Source organism: Anticarsia gemmatalis, chromosome 8, assembly GCF_050436995.1.
Source record: "Anticarsia gemmatalis isolate Benzon Research Colony breed Stoneville strain chromosome 8, ilAntGemm2 primary, whole genome shotgun sequence".
Taxonomy (NCBI): domain Eukaryota; kingdom Metazoa; phylum Arthropoda; class Insecta; order Lepidoptera; family Erebidae; genus Anticarsia; species Anticarsia gemmatalis.
Genome location: NC_134752.1, coordinates 683201 through 696947, shown reverse-complemented (window position 1 = coordinate 696947; position 13747 = coordinate 683201). Strand labels below are relative to the sequence as shown.

Genomic DNA, 13747 nt, shown 5'->3' with positions numbered 1-13747 from the left:
TCAAAAAAGCTCTGTAAAATCATCATAAGCGAAAATATAAACAAAAACATATTTATAATACATATTGCAGAAATATCAGTAACCATACTTGAACGGTATAAAATAGGTAACAATAAAAATGAATAGGTCATCCAGTTAAAAGCTGAACCCACATATTTTTAGATTCTATATTTTAGCATAATACTAAGCTTAGTAAGGGACATAATATGTAAATATAGTATAAAACCAGCGACCTAAAATATTTTGCGGTTTCAGCAAAAATTGGGAACATAAATTTTCATGTAGGGATTTTACTGTTACCAGAGCCTAAACTGTTTTGACGTTAATGTTTAATATAAAATCATGGGTCAGTTTTAATCAACTATATTGTGAAAGCTTAAGCATTGCTAATCATCTTTCAAAACCTTTTGTTAATAATTCCATGTTATATGAAATCGGCACGAAATTAAATTACCACTCCACCAAAAAAATATACTAAGAATTTCATTCAGCACTTACTAGTTAATATTCACCATTTTAGTTTTGCATTATGAACCACTAGTGATGTTGCTTTGAACCAAATATACGCTTTTTTACAAAGGCAGCCCTTGTGTCGGGGAGAGGACTTTTACAAACACACAAAGAACGCACACCAAGTACAACCAGACCCGAAATGACAATTTATTGATCGCACAAATATCAATTGTTCCGTGAAAGAATTGAACTCATCTCCCGACGCATAGGTAGAGGCGTTATGATCTTAACTACTGCGCTATGGAGGCTATCAAACAAATCCACGCATCAGAAACTTTCAATTTGTAATCTAATAACTCAAAAACACGTCAAACTCGCTACCGCATGAAACTTAGACCGCGAAACAATAAACTTATAATAATCCTTCATCGTTTGATCGATGATCAGCCAGATCATATCTCAGTATAGATAAGATTGGCAGAACAGCGCTTAAATCGCTATCAAATGATTTATCTCGGTATTAAGCTTGAAGCGGCTTAGCGCTGCCACGATGCGTGTACCACAAATATATGCTAACTAAGATTATGTTTCAAGGACGTTGAATCGTCAATAATATTTTATCTACAGCTATGGAAATAATGTTTTGATGGTAACTTTGTAAGTGATGAACCAATTTGGTATTTGTCTTGTTATTTCTAAATGGTCTTGATTTAAAAACTTATAATTAGCTAAAATATTTACAGCAACAATAAACTAACTATATATACAAATAGATAAAAAATGAATAAAAGATACAAGTATTAAAATAGACAAAACATGGGAAGCGCACTACGCGTCGTAGTACTCTTCCACATCGCTGTCAATCGGGAACGTTCCCAGCATGCTGGCAGCATTGCCACGCATGGCATGTGATTTTATAAATCAGATGAGGCGCCCATAACCAGTTGCGCTCACCGGTCGGTATACGATCTGTGGGTTAAGCAACCCTTGGCGCAGTCATTCCATATATTGGTGACCGCATAATGGTATTTGAGCTGGGCGTCTCCGTGCTTCGGAGGGCACGTAAAAAGGTCAGTCCCGGCTGTTGTCTACTAAGATAATAGTCGTTAAGCCATGTCAAAGGCCTCTCGGGCGGCTTGAACAACTTTGATACTAGGTTGACCACTAACCATACGACAAACAAACAAACAATCAGATGAGTAGAATCTCGTCTCCTATTTAAATCTCACTACAAAAAATCTAACAAAATCTAGTATCTAGATAATAAAACACGATAGAAATGAATTCACTCTCTAATTATACAGAGCGGCCGGCGTGGACCCGTGCGACCTATTTGCGTGACCGCAAACGATGTTGCTCTACACTGCGTAGAATTCCTTTTGAACTGTGCCATTGAATACTGAAGTGAGAAGTCCTGCTAGTTTGTATTCTATGTTTTTTATTAAGCCACTGTGTGTTCTTCATGATCTAATTTTGTATTTGTTTGTGATTTCATGTTTTGTACATAGATGTAGCTACTAAGAACTAGTGGTAAATACGAAAGGTAAGTTTAGAATTTGTATTCTATTTTTATTAACATCTCTTTAACAATGTACGTTTTAATATGTATTTAGTTAACCAATATTTTTGTCGAATCTGGATAATATGTAATTACTGGTATTTTCTTAAATTTGGTAACGTGTCCGATAAGTACCAATAGGCTTGTCCCCTTTTACTAAAAACTCGGGCTGTAAATACCGAAAAGTGGGTATAATTTGGGTGGGGGTGTATTGCATGTGACGTGTGTATGGCACTTGTCCCACCGCCAACGATGAACGAGTAACGAGTAGAGCTAGAATTGGAAACGAGTTGGCGAGCCGCGGGGAGCGAGTGCGTAGTTGCGATAGTTGTGTAGCTCTGCTACAACCGAGTGTGCGAGTGAGGCGAGCGATTACTCGCATTACTGTCATCATCGTAGAGAAATGACAGCTGGTTGCTCTCTCGACGTGTGTTCTAATCGCGGGAGTATCGCTGAGCGAGTGTTATCTTTCATGGTTCTGGTCGCTTAGCAGCAGACTAGTGAAGAGAGTGCTCGCCGTCAGTGTGAAATGTCAGCGATCAACTATTTGTATATGTGTCTCTTTTGTTTACATGGAATACATATCGTCTATACGTTTCTTGAACGAGAAAATAGCCGATAGTTTGTCGTTTTCTCGTCGGCGGTGGGACAAGTGCCTATAATAAAGCAAAAATGGTTTTGTTTGTTTACGGAACTGTTACTCAGACCTACATCTATATCTAACACTATATAATCAATAAATATTTCACTCTTCCGTTACTGAGTGAGTGACTGACTGATGGACAACGCACAGCTTAAACTACTGAACGTAGAAAGTTGGAGACTTGGTACTAAGATTCCTTAGGGAGTGTAGAGGAGCACTAAAATAGGATTTTTGGAAAGCGAAGCTGCGAGCGGATAGCTAGTCTCAAGTAAAACCTAACCTTAAAACTCATGCAATAGAAAAACTCGCTACATATTTTACAATTCTTTTCCAACTAAATTTCTGAAAATCATTTAAAACTTGCCAGTTCTAGGCACTATAAGTTTAATTTCGCCAGTATTACGGCTAGACCCTAGAGACACTAGACTTGAAGTCATTTCAACGTAGACCTCATTTAGAATGGACTACATTTGAAATGGAACACGTAGGTCAAAATGACCCTAGAGGGTAGTTGAATTCAATGATTCTTGCAACATTGCATTATTCAGACTGAATATTTTGTCTGTGGAGTCTAGTTGAATGGTACGTGGTCGGACTTAACGAAATCTTTCGGCTGTTTTTTTTTCTGTGATTGCGTTTTCGCTGTGGTAGTGTCGAATCTATTGTTAGACTGTGTGTGAGAGTAGTATATTGTGAAACTGTATTACGTGTTGGCTACATTCTTTGATATTCAAAAATTGTGAATGTTTAATTACTGTCTATAACGCTTTCATATCGAAACTCACTGTCCGAATAAGATAAAAACAAAATGATTTAGAAAATGTTGATAAACGAAGCAATCTCTACTTTTAATATACTAAGGTATAATAAAAGTAAAAATTGCAATTAGTTAAGACAATACCCAACTGAAGCCATGAGTCTACTAGATTAAGATATATTTTTTTTTTGGTTTTCTATTAGGTATACAAAAAAAAATTGTAACTCAATTACTCTTTACACAAAATTTCCATAATTTATTCTTATTTACTAGCAAACTATTCACCACAAACACTCTGCCTTCCACATTCTAAAGGCCATCTAAACTCGTATTACGCCACGGTTTTTGCTGACATCGCGAGGGAGATATCGTGAGCGTTACATGAAATTTGCATGCCCCAGTTCCTGTAATACGTTCGTTCCATCATTCATTCGCGCTGTGTACTTGTCTTCGAACGTATTTTCTTCTGCCCCATAAAGATTGAGAAATGATGCAGCTCCAACTATGTGGAAATTTGCGTCTGTTTTATGGAAATTATTGTTTAATTTTTTTTGGCCTGATGTGTACACTACTTTTTTTGCTGGTGTTGGATCTGGGGAAATTTTATATGGTGTAATATAGCCGTGGTATTCTACGGCTATATTATATTTACCATATAAAATTACCTATTATATTGAATAGGTAAGTCAAATGCAAATTATTGGCATCTTGACATAATGGTTTTGATCCTTGAAAATTCAAAGATCAAAATCATGTTACGCTGACTACACTATTTCATATGTTACGTTGTACAATTTTATTGTGCATCGAGAGTTTCACATTTCAAATGTGCTACAAAAATAGTCCCCACGGTACCCATTAAAGGCGCTGATCACATTTTTTTTAATGTTCTCGATAATTTACCGGTTGTAGATAGTAGGAAGTCCCACTGTTAGTTGTTGCTGTTGTATGAACAAGTTCAATATCCCCTTTACTTTATGTAGACATTAAGGCAGATTTCCAAAGTATTTTCATTAAATTGAAAGGGTTGTATTTAATATAGTTAAAAGGACCAGCTGTTTCTGAGTTATGATCTAAAATAGTTTAAAATGTTTCGTAATAATTTGTCAAGGATGATGAAATTATAAATACCTTTGAGTTAGTGTCTTGTTATCAGTTTCTTTAGTTTGTTTTAGATAAAGCTATTTCTGGATATAGAAATAGAAGGTGACTGGCGTAATTAAGATAAAAGTGGCGGAAAGATGACGAAAATAAAATTGATAATATTACTTTGAATATTTATATAAAACTCTTCCGTTACTGAGTGACTGATTGATGGACAATGCACAGACGAAACTAGTGAGTGTAGAAAGTTTCAATTTGGTATGAAGATTCCTTAGGAAGTGTAGAGGACCCTAGCTAAAGGATTTTCGGGAATTTTATCCCCAAGGAGGTGAAAACGGAGAAAAACTTTGATACAAAAGAACAGAAATGGGAATTCTCAAGTCCACGCGGACGATGTCACGGGCGGCTGCTAGTTTTTAATAATTTGCCTGAAATCTAAACGAACGTTATAAATTGATGTGTATGCTTGATATTCATTACGTACTTAATATTCTATTTAATCATGCAAAACCTATCTGTAGCGCGATTTATTACTCTCAGTATAGGTTAACAAGTTTGACATCATAAAATTATTTGGTGAAAAAGTTGTGGAACACGTTACGAACGGTGATCAATTGTTCAGAGAGTTTTTTTCCATAGTTACTCGATTGTCTAGTCAACAATCATAGGATATCGCTTATAAAACTTCATCACAAGAATTTTAATATTTGCCGTTTTTTTATGAGCGTTGCTGGTGTTCGTAACGTTCATACTTATAGTTATAGCCAGTTCCTACAGTCTTGATACTTGAAGCCTACAATCAAAACTCATAAAACATTAATCTCAGAGATCCCTAAATTGATAAACTTGATGACCTCTTTCATAAAAGGTTTCAAACAGGACCCGAACTCCCACATCTGTCTTTGGCCCGTCTCTTGATAGTTGACATTTTAAGCTCAATAGTTTTGGGGTACTATAGAAACAGCTGTTGTATAGCAAACTATTTTGACAATACCCGATCAATAAGAAGGATATTGGTGAGTTATATTTCTATATTGATATTAGAAATGCGAAAGTCTGTCTTTTACGTATCGATAGTTTAATTGCTGACGTCTGCAGATAATTGAAGGATGTGAAAAACAAAGCCTACTTTCAAAAATCAATCCTTAAGTGGCTGCAATTCTGAATTATTCTCGTGCAGTGTAGATTCAGTAATTGTAACGACTATCATAAGTGTCAATATTTGACCTACATGAATAAATAATTTGATTTTGCTTTTAAATTAAAGTCGCCAACTCGCCGACATTATGTGGGCGGACGACCGACTACAGTATATACTCTCAATTAATGTTTCGTGGTGAACATTATTATCAAAATAAATGGTCTCTTTACAAACCAATCTATTTTATAATTGACAAATAACGTTTTAATGATCACACGCTTTGACTGTCACATGTAGGATATCGATGTCGGAATATATTAACAGTGTTTAATTAGAGCCGAACAATTACTTAAACTAGATGGTATTGCGAATTATATTTTGTACTAGCAGCTCTCCTAGATTTACCCGTGTTAGCCATATAATGTCCTCCTAGCCGTTAATCTTCCACGGTGGCCAGTTTCACTGAATCCAGCCTACTGTAGCTCGATTCTCTACAACTTACAAATACCGACAACCGGCTAGCTATCGAGAAATTTTGCACGAAATTCCGATTAGTGCCTCTAGCGGGCTTCGTAGGAACTATTTTGGCAGTACATTTTAATTGTCAAAGTCTCGCTACTAGAGAATTGAACTACTGTACAGGCCTTGGGTTACTTTACTTTGTTTATCATGTTCAAGTGTTGGCCATAATACTCATGTATAATACACTGTCTATTCCCTTACTTTCAAAACCCGGTGAGACGGCTAAACCGACACGACCAGTGAGGGGTCAGGCGCAGGACCGACGGCTTTCACGTGCTCTCCGAGGCACAGATGTCTACAACCTGAACTTCTTCTTCTCTTACGTAACATACAAGTATAGTAGTATAGATTATGATAGCAGATAAAATATAAAGGATGTTATATTATTATTTTACACCAGTGTACTTATTTGTAAATCTGTCTGTGGTTTTAATAGCGACAATTTTGTTTGAAAGCTGACGTGTTCAAGATGGTTTTATTTTAATTTATAACGTGGCGATTCTTACCTGTATTCAGCGTAGTTTCAGAGATACAGAGACTGCATCTGTGGTGCGGTGAATAGTATGCGACTACCACGCTCAGGTCGGGCCAAAAAGTTTGATTCTGATTTCAATAAGGCTGGCCGCCGACTGGACATATTAGTAAAAACTATTTTTTGTAACCTCCTAGTAATTTCACGCAAACGAAGTCGCGGGAATAGGTTAGTATAACAGTGTAAATACATATATGGATTCAATTCTCATATATAACGTAGGCGTCATGAAATACTCGTATTAGGTATTAGTTATTCTCCGAAACATAATACCCAATTCATTGAATACACTAACTACATAAATACCTAGAAATACATAATATCGCTTGTTAGTAATTAAGACAAATATCTAGGCTTCCTAGAATTACTCAGGTATTTCAGTTTAATAATGGATGGAGGTGTTTACTTATGGGACTGTAGAATTTACTTTACATTGATAGAAAATGATAGACACAATAAATGTAATAAAAATAAATTTAACCCATTAATGTCCCACTGCTGGGTAAGGGTCTCCTCCCGTGATGAGGGAGGGATTAGGCCTTGAGTCCACCACGCTGGCCAAGTGTGGGTTGGGGACTTTGCATGTCCTCAATAAATGTACTAAACAAATCAATAAATGTAATAGTACCTACTTATTTATTGTGTCTTCAACTCGTTCTTGACTAACAATTCAACTGGTAGGCTTTAACATTAATGCATACACAAGGTTACGCAAGTTTGTATTTATTTATAAAAGAGAACTCCTGGACTTAGACAATTGCTCTTGGATCGCGGGGACTTTTAATTTCAATATTGCGGCGTGGTGACCTTAACCACTGCGCCACAGAGGCAGTCAATTTTACGTAGATAAATTTGTAATTAAGTTTTTATTTTGATTTCGTGACCTTATAAAACTTATTTCAGTTAAAATAGTTATAAAATCCTGCAACATAAATTGATCAATTTGTCTTAATGCGAGTTGTCTTTTAAAAATAAATAAACCATATCAAAATAAGCAATTAAAAACGAAATTATCGAAAATATAGTTCGATTATAATTTGTATTTTAATTAACAAATGTCAAAAGGGTTTCCATTGAAGCCAAATTAAAGAGACTCGATTTATTCGAAAATAATAAATAAAATAATAGGCGTATAATGAAGTTTTCACAAACAGAAAATAAATTAAACCCGTATGATTTTGAGTAGCGCGGAATCAATCGTGATTGCATCGTTGATACGATGGTTGTAAATTAAGTTTGTCAGTCACAATAGACTTCGGACAAAAGGGAGGCTTTTATAAAACTGAGAACAAATATTTCAATGATATTGTAATTATTGCTTTTGTGCTTGCGTTGAAAATGTCAACTCGTCATTCGATTACTACATCAGGCTTAATTAGATTGAGGTAAAGAAATAAAGTTGCTTTAAATTAAGCAAGAATTAATTAATTTCACGTTAAAAATTGGCCTAGACAGAGATAGGTGGAAAAAAGGAAGGGAGACCTGCCCTGCGGTAAGACAATGTGTAATAAATAATCTATACTAATAAGAGTAGTAGTACTATAAAGCTGAAGAGTTTGTTTGTTTTTTGAACACGCTAGTCTCAGGAACTACTGGTCCGATTTGAAAAATTCTTTCAGTGTTAGATAGCCTATCAATCGAGGAAGGCTGTAGGCTATATATCATTACGCTATAACCAATAGAAGCAGAGTACCAATATTTTTTTTTTACAAAAACGCATAAAATTATGACCCATTCTCTCTTATGTGACGCAAGCAAAGTTGGGCGGGTCGGCTAGTAATAAATAAATAACTAAATAAATTGAATTACACTTAATTTTGAGAGCAATTCCAATTCTGTGGGTTAATACGTTTTTTTAATCCTTAAATAACATATCTAAGAAGAGATAAAATAGTTGTCCAATAATGACAAAAGAAAGAAAAGACAGGAAAAAGAAAACACCTTTCTAAAGTCACCATAACATTATAACCATAAAGTACTTCGCTCACTTGCTCCAACAAAATCCTTTATTTGCTAAGACGTGATTATAATAACAGTTACAAAAACAGCTATTCCAAACGTCTCAGCGCAAACCTCAAGCCTTTAATCTTAAGTTAACGAACCCCAGTTTAATCAACAGTTTATATTAAACACAAGCCGCACGAACGCGAGACAGTTTTCAATATTAAAACCAATGTCATATTCAAAACGTGAATTTGTTACTATTTGTGTTTCCAAAGGAGCATTTATGCGTCTACCTTGGTTTGCTTGCCGTTTGGGCATATGTTAATTTTGGCACTTTTCCATCACCCACATTCTGCCCCAATAGTTGAAGACGTATCTTATCCAATTCATTCATTAATGTCCAATTCATCAAATAATCCGTTTTTGTCGAAATTGGGTTATTTTACAGCAAAAAAAGGCGCATCCGTCCATATTTTTTATATTTTTCTACGTTGCTCCGTTATAGTTTTAGCTAAGCGGAATAAAGCGCTTTATTAGGGATTTTTAATTCTTTTTTTTTTCTTCGGGTCCGCAGCTTCGGCTTTCGGGAGTCAACAACCTCGTGGTTAGTAGTCGTATGTCTTCAAGGAATAATCATCATCTGTGATTTCTAGGAATTGGTATTAGGTCTTCTACCTCTATAGGTACAATAAGTAGTATAAGATATCAAATTACGCATTTAAGTGTTTGTTCTGTGTGAAATTTGTAACTTCTAAGAAATATACCGGAGTTTTGAGCTTTATTTCTATGTAGTGTGTGGGTGTAAAACAAATTGGGAAAGGAAATTAAAGCAACTCGAACCAACGAAAAAAAAAAATCATAGATGAAGGTTCCTAGAAATTATAAAGTTCATAATGTTGGTTGGGCAGAGAAAAAAAATAATTTACTTAATGACTAACTCATACCTACACGTGGCGTTGTCTGCATTTTTTTTATGAAATTATTCGACTATGTATAAAGTTCATAATATTTGTTGGGCAGGAAAAATATGTGATTTAAAACATTACTAACTTGTCTGCGTTTCTTGAATTTGATAGACTGGGTAGTTATTATTGTGACTATAATAATATGGTATATACTGTTTTTTTTTATGTATGTACCTTGTTTAATATCAAATCAAATCGATCAAGCCGTTTTGACGTGCAAGAAGGATGTATTACCTACTTCACTTTACGGGACTATTACTTTTCATTTTTTATTTATGATCGACGCCATTTACACCCATAAAAAAGTTACTGTCATCATGACATTTCACCACATCTAATTTACAACAAAAGTAAATTACTCAAGAAACAATTCCAGTGAAAATGTTCCGAACATTTGTTAGAAATTTTGCTGCGGAAGCCGCAAAGCCAGGGAAGAGACCACCAATATCAGTCTTTGGTATCGAAGGCAGATATGTTACAGCATTATACAGTGCAGCATCCCAAATGAACCAGTTAGTCGCAGTGGAAAAAAGCCTTAGAGACTTACAAAAGGCTTTGACTAAACCAAAAATTATCGACTTTATCGAAACCAGTCTTATTTCAAGAGGTGGTAAAGCGAAATTGTTGAAAGAAATCGCTACATCGGCCAGTATGCCACCCGCTGCTGCTAATTTTCTGGAGATTGTTGCAGAAAATGGAAGATTGAAACTACTTAGGCGTATGATAAATATGTTTCTTGCTGTAATGGTTGCTCATAGAAATGAGGCTTTATGCGAAGTTATAACCGCGAAGCCTTTGGAAGGTGATGCAAGGACAGCTCTTATGGAAGCGCTGACTAAATTTACTAAAGGTGGGAAGAAAATAACTTTGACGGAGAAAATAGATGAGTCTATTATTGGGGGGATGATAGTGGGGGTTGAAGATAAACATATTGATCTCAGTATTGCTAAGAAGATTCAAGTTTATACTGCTATCTTGAAGGAGGCTGTTTGAGATTTGTTTTTTGTTTGTTTGATTATACGGTTTAAAAAAGTTATGAGTGTATTTTAATCAAAGAGCTTTTTTTAAGACAACTCCCGTACTAAGAATTGCTCTTGCGTCGCGGGGACTATTACAAACATACAAACAACGGACACAAAGCACAACCAGACCCGTAACAATTATTTGTGGATCGCACAAATACTTGCTCCGTGTGGGAATCGAACCCACGACCTCCCGACGCAGTGGTGATGGCGTGGTGACCTAAACAACTGCGCCAATTTGCCACACGCCATTGAGTGTATCAATCATCTAATCAATAATATAATCGAATCTGGCGTAGTTAGTTTGATTTTAGACGTAATCATTAAATGTGTATTAAGGTTTTTATCCAAATTTGAACTTTAGTCAGGATAATATTCACTTTTACTATCTACGTACCATATTTCCTAATATTTATCTAATTCATTGTTATAAATTAATGGCCAGTCAAAGGTATATTGTTATTTCTGTCAAGTAAAATGAAAGATAAAGACCGTAGTTTCAATACTGACTCATTATCAAGGTGCCCCTACGATTCACATAACATAAATGTCAGATTTAAGATGTTCTATTTCAAAAACAATCACAGGTTTTTGTGAATTATATGTTATCATTTTTATTAATAACTTTCATTAATATAAAGACAAAGATTTCATCAAAATCTTAATAAAACATTGTATAAAGATTTGATTAATAGAACATAATTTTACCTAAATTGCCGTAACAGACGGGCCTGTATTAAATAGCATATGTGCTGACTCTCAAGAATAATAATTCTGAGCCTCTAATGAAACAGGTAGTAAGTCCAATTTTGTCAAATCTGAATTACGAAATTAGAGTGATATCTCACTTTTGCAGTATTTTAGTGTAAGTTAACAACTTTTGCTCAATGCTAACTTTCTCATCGTTTTGGTTCCGTACCAAAGGGATAAAATGGGACCCTATTACTAAACCTCATTGTCTGTCCGTCTTTAGGCTGTATCTCGTAAACTGTGATAGTTAGGAAACTGAAATTTTCACAAATGATGTATTTTCGTTACCGCTATAACTACAAATACTAAACATTAAAAAATCTTCATTAAGGGGGGTCCCCATTCAATAATCGTGGTCTTTTCGTAATTTTTTGGTACGGAACCCTTCGTGCGCTAACCCAAATCGCACTTTGCCAGTTTTTAAAGATAAACAATATCTGTTCTCACCAGTCGATAGAACATTTTTTCCGTACATTTTGGTATACTTAACTCATTTTCGACAAAATTTGACTTATAACGCTTTTCTTCTAGAGGCACACAATTATGAAAATATTAAGATATCTTATTCTAGATTAAATTAATCTGGTTTGTGAGAACCTGTGACCTCGTAAAGGACTTTTATTTAATAACGTTAATGAAAAGAAAAGATTAATATCTCTGTTTCTTTGCGTTTGTCAAAGATATTTATGAGCGTAATATAAATTAGAATGTCTACAAAAACATCAAGTGAGTAGTATTTACATGCTTAACATGTTCTTAGCCAGTTGCGCTTTCAAACGAGTTACGTAACCTTTGCTGCAGATATTTAGAAGATGGATAGCTGCTGAGTAGTATTTGAGGTCAGCGTTTCCGTATTTCAAAGGCCACGTTGAGAATTGATTTATAAAATAAATTATACATTTAACCCATTACTGTCCCACTGCTGGGCAAGGGTCTCCTCCCGTAATGAGGGAAGGTTAAGGCATTAAGTCCACCACGCTGGCCAAGTGCGGGTTGGGGACTTTCCATGCCCTCAATAAATGTATTAAACAAATTTCAGGCATGCAAGGTTTCCTCGCGATGTTTTACTTCACCGTTGGAGCATGTGATAATTATTTCTAATACACATAACTTCGAAAAGTCATTGGTGTGTTGCCTCGGGTTCGAACCTGCGACCACTAGCGTGGGAGGTGTCAACTTATACCATTCGGCTATGACTAATTTAGTTAATTTTAATGTAGGATGGTTAGGTTTTAGCTAACATCTTCGAGCGGCAATAAAGCTTTGACATTATGGCTGCTGATCATACTTATGAAAGGAAATCTTTGTAACCGCACCTGAAATTTAGAATTTTCGTATTACGTTTCTTGGTGATATTTTTATGGATGAAGGTCTTTTAAATTTAAAAAACAAAAGTATCTTAAAACCCCTAATGTACTTGTAAAAGATACTCTCTAAAAGAAATGTTAAGAAAAACTTACCTTAAAGAAAAATATCATGCCGTCTTCCTCAGTTTAATCTGGAAAGAGAGAGAGGGGTAATTTAATAGCAAGTACTTGGAGTTTGTTAGACGGACGGACGAGATAAGAAAACTAGATTAAGCTGAGTAACTAGTTGGTTAAGTGTTTTGTACTAATTATATCGTTTGAAGAATACTACAGTACAGAAAATGTTTTTATTTTAAGTTCAAAATTACTTAGAATTTTCACTCACGTTTGGGGTAAGCAGTTAAATAAAGTTAATTTTATACGTAGATACTGTTACTGCCTTTGTGGTACAGTCAGTAGTGTCAATTGCAGGGCTTTTGGTTTGATTTTTGGATTACTTCATTGGAGTCAACATCGGCCCAGTAAGTAGGTTAATTATTTTTAAACGAAAAATTTAATGACTTAGAAATCGAAATCGGGACCTCGTGATTGAGAGTTCCTAACATGTAAGCATATTGCACAACTGCACGTAACGATGAAAAGTTTTGCAGTAGCTCAATTCTCTATTACTATCGACTACCGACAACCGACCTGTCATCGAGAAATTATATATGAAAATCTGATCAGCGCCTCTGTCGGGCGTCGTAGGAAACATTTTGGCAGTACATGCTAAATGTCAAAATTCGATAGCTAGCCGGTTGTCGGTAGTCGATAGTGGTAGAGTATCGAGGTATAGGTCAAACAATTGCAACTTGATTTCTTATGGGCACTACACTGTGTTTTGAACAAAAAGTATCTGTAAAATAATAATCAAAAAGTAGACTAAAATATGAATTTTCACGAATTCGATTTAACAAATCATTTGTTCCTAGAACTACATAAAACGTTTCAATTTGTTTAATTACATTTACCAGGAAGAAATAATTAAGTTTGATCAATTTAGTTCGAGT

The 13747-nt window shown here is 35.1% G+C and overlaps 2 protein-coding genes across 3 annotated transcripts in view; one reads left to right on the top strand and one right to left on the bottom strand.

The window, feature by feature from the left end:
• AstA-R1 (allatostatin A receptor 1) overlaps window positions 1–13747 on the bottom strand; it is a 209858-nt gene that overhangs the window by 49523 nt on the left and 146588 nt on the right. For both annotated transcript variants that reach the window (XM_076117527.1, XM_076117528.1), the window contains one exon: window positions 12852–12889. The gene's annotated coding sequence lies outside the window, so the exon portion shown is untranslated. The remainder of the gene's footprint in view (window positions 1–12851; window positions 12890–13747) is intronic.
• LOC142974866 (ATP synthase subunit O, mitochondrial-like) lies at window positions 10001–10612 on the top strand. The gene has a single exon (XM_076117437.1). The coding sequence runs from the start codon at window positions 10001–10003 to the stop codon at window positions 10610–10612; it is 612 nt and encodes a 203-aa protein (XP_075973552.1).